Here is an 8,287-nt window from a genome sequence, read left to right as displayed (position 1 = left end):
CATAAGAATGTCGATATGCACAAAATAAATCAAAATCAAAAACCGTCGCCCCTTTTTAGCTCCGGTTGCGGATTTTAACTTAACGTAGGATCACCGACAGTCAGTTAGGCTGTTACGAGGCATCTATACAAAAAGACAAGTTTTACTCTCAAAAGAAACAATAAACCATAAACCATGGAAAAAAGAAGCGCAGCGCACAGAACATGGAGCACTTTTTTCCATTCAGTATCTGGCAAGCTCTTCCTGACAGACAACAGCCCATTTGTTATTGATCAAGTGTGAAAGTGACGGCTTCGTGTATTTAGAATAAGAAGAAAGTTGGAGTTGATCTACTGGCTCGCATGATATCGCCATCCAGGGGCTGGCGCACTTGAGTCCTACAGCACCGAGCCTTGTAGAGGAAAAAAAATAGAGAAATAGCGGGAGAGGGATTGTTAGTGAGAGAAGAGAGGGAGAGAGGGAGGGGGAAAAGCGGGAGAAAAAAGAAAACATGGAGAGGGAGAGAGTGAGTGAGAGAGAGAGAGAGAGATAGCCAGGGCTGTGGTATTAACCCAGCATAAGCTTGCCTTTTCCTTCGATGACTACACCCCGAGAGGAGGAGCGTGAAGAACGTAGTAGGCGTCAGAATCCTCAATTTCCAACTTAGCATCTTGGCAGGACATTTTCCCAAGCAAAGCCCCCATCCGAAGGCAAAAAACTTCTTCTGCACGGCATGAGACAGAGGGAGCAAGTGAGAGAGAGAGAGGAAAAATAGAGCGCAGCAAGCAAACACAACGGTCAGTTGTAGCTGACTATCAGCGACTAATAATCTATATCTAAGTCTATGTATTTGTTTATATTTTTACTTTTTAACACAGTCATTTAGAGGGGAACAGACAGCGGTCTGTTGATACGAGACTCCTATGACTGAGATCGGACAGTGCATGAGAAAATAAAGAGGAAAAGTGCGCAAGTAAGTGGCTTACTTTCGGGGCTTTCACCATGGCGTATCCTCAGGGCTACTTGTACCAGCCGTCCGCTTCTTTGGCGCTGTATTCATGCCCGGCGTACAGCACCAGCGTTATATCGGGACCCAGGACCGAAGAACTTGGTAGATCCTCATCTGGCTCGGCTTTTGCTCCTTATGCCGGATCTACCGCGTTCACCAGCGCTTCGCCCGGGTACAACTCCCATCTCCCGTACAGTGCGGAGGCGGGGGCGGCCGCCACTTTTGCTTCATACGTGGTGAGTGAGAGAGCATATAATCGACATTTCCGAGTGTAAAAAAATGTGGAAAATATTTTGTTGTATTGTTGGTAGGCCTATGTGTAGAATTTTAGCATGGTACAAATGAGGCAAATGTATTTCTGGTTTAGCGTGCGTCTGTATTTTGCTGATGACTCTTTTACATTTGGGTAAGTTAGTTGTAAATAGGCCCAGCCATTTTGATGCAGTGAGAAACATGCAAAATAACTAATTAGGCTAATTAGCATGTTAGGGTTATTTTTTTCTGCAATTTTTCTGTAAATAATGAGCAATGAAATAGGTCGTTGTGTTGAAGCAGTTTGCATACAAGAACAAACAGCAAGCTCCCAACCTCGGTGGAACACATTATATTCTATAGTTATTTGTTAGAGAAGGTCTTTATTAGTCTATGCGAAATTACAAACTCGTTTATTTAGGGCTACTCGGTTGTTTTTGTGGGCATTGACCAAATGTTCGTTCATTTGGGAACACAACTCCTGATTTTTTAACATGTTCTAAATCTGAAAGTGAGTTGAGCACGCAGTTAAACGCAAATTAAACCAGGTATGTAGGCCAGCTGAAGAATGGTGGGAAATAATTGTAATAAAATCCTGTCTTGGTAAAAATATGAGAAGAGAAGACATAATAGGCCTGTTATGCATGATGCTTTATCTAATTTGTAAATTAGGTTGTTTTCACTACGCATAGATTACTTTGCGGTGGCTACAGAGGCAGCAAGACAGGCGCATCTTGAATACAAAAACGCACAAAGGAAAACAAAGTTGATAAAAATAACATTGTCGATGTCCATCTGTGTAAAATATAAAAAGTGCATTGCTGACGCATCTGATGCGTGATTTATTGTAAACAACCTAAATGTCAGAGGTGTGTGTGTGAATGTGTGTGTGTGTGTGTGTGTGTGTGTGTGTGTGTGTGTGTGTGTGTGTGTGTGTGTGTTTGTGTGTGTGTTTATTATGGTGCCTTGTTATTGTTTGACACTTCTTTTGTACTGTTTTAATTATCATGAGTCATTGACAATTATCTGAAAAGCATTTTTTTGACTATTTTCGACGGCTTTGTTTTCAGAGTTCTCCCTATGACCACACGACGGGCATGGCTGGGTCTATAGGATATCACCCCTACGCTGCTCCCCTGGGTTCATACCCCTACGGTGACCCGGCATACCGAAAAAACGCGACCCGGGATGCCACCGCCACTCTCAAAGCCTGGTTGAACGAGCACCGTAAGAACCCCTACCCCACCAAGGGCGAGAAAATCATGCTGGCCATCATCACCAAAATGACCCTCACCCAAGTGTCCACCTGGTTCGCCAATGCCAGGAGGAGGCTAAAGAAGGAGAACAAGATGACCTGGACTCCACGAAACCGGAGCGAGGACGAGGAGGAAGACGAGAACATCGATCTGGAAAAGAATGACGACGACGAGCCTAGCAAGCCGACAGAAAAGGGAGACTCGACAGACACAGAGTCAGGTCTGAAGAAAAATCATCAATTTTTTATCGCAGTCGTTTCCACTCAGGGCGCAAAATTGATTGCTGGTTAATGGTGGTATATTATTTATAATGGGACAATTGCTTTAAATAATAATCACCTTGAACTCCCCTCATTTGACTTAACATGGGCTGAAAATTGCTGGTGACGTAAAGTGTTTAGCATTCGATTTATCTTTAACTGCATAATAAGGCGGGCTGCAGCTGGTGGACTGGGCTGTGTACCGCCTAATGATCATTTTTACGATTAAAACACAATCATTAATATCACGGTTTTCACTAGTTGTAGGCCTAGTTGTTTGCAGGCCTATTATTTATTAGCCTACTAGTTATTATCATAACTAGGCCTATTATTATGGTAATTAGCATATGCACAAATATGAACGCATGAGTGTATGAATTAGGGGACTATAACATATTGGTAGCCTATCTGTATCTTATGTCACAATGTTATTTTAAAAAATCACAGTAACTTAACTCTTGTTTCTCTCTCACTGCAGATCATAAATTGCTGAACCCGGGGGACATAGCTTGCGACAGATTTAAAGAGGAGAATCATGGCAAAGAAATGGATCCCCTTCTGAGCGACTCGGAATTAAAAGACCAAGGGGAGCGGACAGAGTTACTGCCCGAGTCTGCTAAACCCACCACCTCGTCTCCATCCGCCGTGTCTCGTGGAGGAACCGAGCTCGTTGCGCAAGACAAGCCGTCAGAAATGGGCCATGCGCCGGGCACAGTAAACAGCAACGTTACATCTGTTATTCACTCGTCCCCATCGGCCCCTAAACCCAAACTCTGGTCCCTGGCTGAGATCGCAACGTCCTCAGACAGGTGTAAGAGCAGCAGTGACGGGCCGCAGGGCCATGGAATGGGTCACAGCACAGTGATCAGCACCAATGCAGCGTCACCATCACGGTCCTCCCCCCAGTGTCCTCTCCCAAACAGCACAGTCCTATCCAGGCCTATCTACTACACGTCCCCTTTTTACCCGGGCTACACGAACTATGGCAGCTTTGGACATCTTCACAGTCACAGCAATCACGGCTCGGGCACGGGCTCCACCGCACATTTCAATGGATTAAACCAGACTGTGTTAAATAGAGCAGAAGCTTTGGTAAGAGAAAGCCAGAAAGGCAGAGGCCAAACGCAGGTAGATATTTGTAAAGACTCCCCTTATGAACTAAAGAAAGGTATGTCAAACATTTAATACCTTGATCCCTTTCAAAAATCCATCGGACTTTTATTTATTATTTGTGGTTGCATTACAAAAAAAAATAAGACAAATAATAATGATAAAGCAAAATTCTGCGAACAGTTATTTTTTGAGTAAATGCTTATCCTAAAATGTTAGTTTCTGAATGGTTAATCCTAAAGATGTAACAAGAATGGTCTTAATCGCTGCAGCCGCCTTAGTCTATTTGTATTAAAGACTAATATGTATATTTAATGTAGCATTTTTGTATTTAAAATGGACAATACACTATCTTTGAAGTAAATTATGAGAAAAAAAATACACGTGTGCAGCGATTATTCTGGGAGGAGCGGGAGGGGGGAGGCAATTGTTATTATCAAATGTGTCAGAAGGTCTTGAAAGAGAAACACATTATGGAATATGAAAGATATATTTATCGATGGGATTGTGGTCTTTTACCCCGTGACAGGTGTATCAATTCAATTTTCTATTCAGAAAGAGAACTCCAACTTTATACAACATGAGAACATGTCAACGTTTCTCAAATTCTCGTGTGAAAAACATATAGGCCTACAGCCTTTTAGGTCTACCCAAATATTTACATTTTTGTGGGGTTTGGCCAAAGATGTTGGCACGAGTTTACTGAATATATGTATATTTCTGGCTCTATGTTTCCTATTCCTTTCTACGTGTGCAGTAGGAGGATACTTATGAAGGTGAATATGATAACAATGGCGTAACTGGAGGCCCAGTCGTTTAACCCAATTACTTTCCAACCGCAACGTGTTATAAGCAAAGCAATCAGGTGGCGAACTCCAGTAATGAGTTCGATTTTATGCCAAATTTAGAGCTCATTACTATTTCCAAGGCGTGGCAAAACTGTTAAAAGGACGCAACCGTGCATTTATGGCTTTAGAGCATACTGGCCAGTTATATAATTAATGTTGGAGCCTCCTTAATGACGCGTAAGATGTGAAACACTCATGGTTAGGTTTGGAGAGAAGGAGTATAGCGGGACTAGCATGTCATGCACACAGTAAAGGCTACATAGTTTCCAGGGTTTAGTCAGTTTTAGTCAACAACCGAGCCTCTCACTGTCCTCAAGGCTCAAACTCTTCCTTCCCACTTCCGCAGGTAGGTGTCACACTTGCTCCTAATTTCAGGGGTCTCGTTCTTAATCTGTCACGGAAAGCCGTCCTTGATCGAATGGCCTAGTTAAAATGGACCAAAGACTGGAAGGCAGAGAGAGAGAGAGAGGGAGAGAGAGAAAGAGAGAGAGAGCAACTTGAAATGGTCACAGTTATTACATGTTTATTATAACAATACTGCCAAGTGGGAAAACCTGAATATTACAATGGATTAACATGGAACAAACCATTTCCTTTCCAGAAATACAATACAGTGGTGGATTTTCGAGAGAGAAAAAAATGTTTATGTGGCCTAATCTTTGAAATTGTGATTAAGGCTGATTTGTAAGATGAGACAAATGGTGTCTTGATTTGGCACAGACATTGGGAAATGTTTTGAAAACAAATCTGTTAATTATCATCGAATTATTATAATATTATTACTAGTAGTAGTATTTGTTTTATCAGCTGCCAATGTTGTTTTGTTTTATGATCAGTAGTGAACCTTTAGTGTTTCTATCGTCATTATAATCAGTTGATTAACACGGGTGTACATTAGCACATGGCTTCATGGAATTACTCCCAACGTTTCATATATATTCCTATGTTTCTATTTCTAACCAACTCAATCTTTGTCTTGCTTATTTCGATTGGAAAAATATTGAAATAGGCCTACATTTAATAATTTAGAATAACCTCTAGTAATAATAATAATAATAATAATAATAATAATAACAGTAATAATAAGCTAGTGAAGTGGGCCAGCTTGCTCCTGTTTACTGCCTTTCATTAATCTCTATAGTTTACTTTCCGCACTCGAGTTGAAGCCTCCCCTGGGCTTTATATAATTCCCTTAGCCCTAATGTCCTCTATTCCGAGTCACACGGGCGAGCGACTGGGGCTTCTATTTTAATCTCCCAGAGTATGTGTGCTGCCTGGGCCAGTGATTGCAACACATCAGCCAGCTAAATAGTATAATTATGTTTTTCTTTGCTGATCCCTCCAGGAATTGAAGTGTTCGATGCAATGTCCCCTAAGAGGACGTCATCGTTTTTATTTGAAATAGGCTTTTTAAATGGAAGAATTGATGTTTCAAAGGGCCAATAGATACAATTTCAGAGACGTAAATCATCTATATTCAGCTTAGGTAAATATTGAATAGTTTAGAATCGTTTATGTGACACAAATACCCGAGCATTCTGAGAATGCAATTTTACACCGCTCTCTATGATTCTAGGAATATGAGGCAAATGTTTGGAAAATGATCATTTATACTGCTAAATTGGATCTTGAGAAGGCCATTGTATAGCCCATGGGCACGGAGTAATAAAACATGCTTGTCATGTTTGTCTTCTGCACTGTCGAAATAGCCCAAACGATTTGACCACATTTGTGAAATATCGTTTTGAGACAGAGTTGTTGTTTTGTGTTGTTCCAGAGATGTGCTGCTATTTAGTAATTCTCCTCCACGCAGTTTATTATTCAAATCACGCCTAGGGGGACATAGAAACAGGGCCTATTGATGCCTCTGTGGAGACTCATTCAACATATTGAGTATGTAAATAAATACACATTATTATCATCATTATATATATTTATTGAAATAAATTATTATTATTATTACTAGGCCTATTATTATTATTATTATTATTAGCAACTAAGGCTAAAGACAATAAAACGAATATATTTCATCCATAAAAAGGACTTTCCACAATCTTTGTTTGAACACGGATAAAAAATAATAAAAAATCACACTGCTTTTTAGCGTTGTAATGCGATCGTGCTATGGAGAGTGAGACCACTGAATCTGTCCGAAACCATTGTCAGTCCTGAATGCATGGTACAGAGAATTCTGCAATGATCTAGCACAACTCTGTTCAACTTCTTCCTCCCTCCCGTCTCTCTTCCAGTTGAACGGCTCGCTGGCTCATTGTTGGGAAGCGATGCATGGATACAATGTGAGAATGCCAAGTGAGGTTGAAACAGTTCCCACGTGTGAAGGACAAAAAAAGCATAACGAACCCAATTGAAGATGGAAAAGAATAACCGATATATATTATCGCTTTGTCGGGATAGAGGAAATATTGACATTTCATCAATGCATTTACGTCTACATTAGTTTAAATCTGTAGGTCTGGAGGAGGACAATATCGAACTGTTAAACTAATAAAATAGGATCGAAAACTGTATACATTTGTTACAGTTCAGAAATATGTATGTCTTAGGTCATTTCGATTATCAAAATCGAAAACCCTTTTTGTCAATGCATGAATGCAACAAATAAAACATTCCTTTATGGAGAATTATATTCAAGAGGTATGGACAAACGACATTTTAAAACGTTTTTTCCGAATCTAATTGTCACTTTCCCAAGACGACAAGTGTAGGCTATAGCTAGGTGTATCCACTAAACATAACGTTGCGTTTGTACAGAAACAGACATTAAAAAGTATCTTAATTTGGTGCATACAACCTGGGTGAGAATATAAATTCTTGTAACAAAAATGCAAACGATCTTTAACATGAATCCCTCAATACGTGTTATGCACCCACACCTTAGCTTTGAAGCATAGCCACGTTGTCCCTACAATAAGACATTTATACATATTTTTAGCATCTGTATCATCATATTCTATTGGGAAACGTTACACCGTGACTGATAATCACAATTAGGTAACTATGTCTTTGTAAATCAATATTCTAACACTTTTTTTGTACGTATTTGTATATGCCTATAGGCCCAAACAAGCTAGGCCCATATGCCACATTCAACATTCATACGCATCTCCACCCATCATGCAACCAGTCTAATTAGCATACACAAATTGCATTATGGGACATTTTCTTGATTTTATATCATTGTTATTACCTGTATGGTGATATAAAGTTTCCAGTGTAAATGGAAGGTTTTGTCATGTTTCCTGTAAGGTGGAATCTATTGCACAACTACAAAATGCATGATTGATTGCCTCAGTATGACGATATCTAGGGGTCGCGCAAACCATGTCACCAAAAACCAGAACCTGTTGATAAACACATTCCCAATTGTCCTTAAAAATGTACCCAATGAAAAAAAAAATTCTAGGCCTAAATGATCATGCACCAAGTCTCCGGTGGTAGGAAAACTTCGGTGATATCAGGAAAAAGTAGCCTAATCTCGTTCCAGTAATGTTGCACATTGACGATAAATATGCAAATCATTGGTCTGTAAAGGAACGTTTTAGGGGGTGGGGT

General features: G+C 40.2%; 1 protein-coding gene across 1 annotated transcript; it reads left to right on the top strand.

Moving 5' to 3' along the window:
• Positions 1 to 699: 699 nt before the first annotated feature.
• Positions 700 to 4,237, top strand: LOC311125840 (Iroquois homeobox protein 5a). Its single transcript, XM_084199871.1, has 3 exons — positions 700 to 1,224; positions 2,311 to 2,716; positions 3,235 to 4,237. The coding sequence occupies exons 1-3, from the start codon at positions 982 to 984 to the stop codon at positions 3,939 to 3,941; spliced, it is 1,356 nt and encodes a 451-aa protein (XP_084055997.1). The 5' UTR covers positions 700 to 981; the 3' UTR covers positions 3,942 to 4,237.
• Positions 4,238 to 8,287: the final 4,050 nt, after the last annotated feature.

The sequence above is a fragment of the Coregonus lavaretus genome (assembly GCF_964263955.1).
Source record: "Coregonus lavaretus genome assembly, contig: HAP1_SCAFFOLD_7584, whole genome shotgun sequence".
NCBI classification, from domain to species: Eukaryota; Metazoa; Chordata; class Actinopteri; order Salmoniformes; family Salmonidae; genus Coregonus; species Coregonus lavaretus.
The sequence above is the reverse complement of the archived record's forward strand: the minus strand, read 5'-3'. Positions and strand labels throughout refer to the sequence as shown.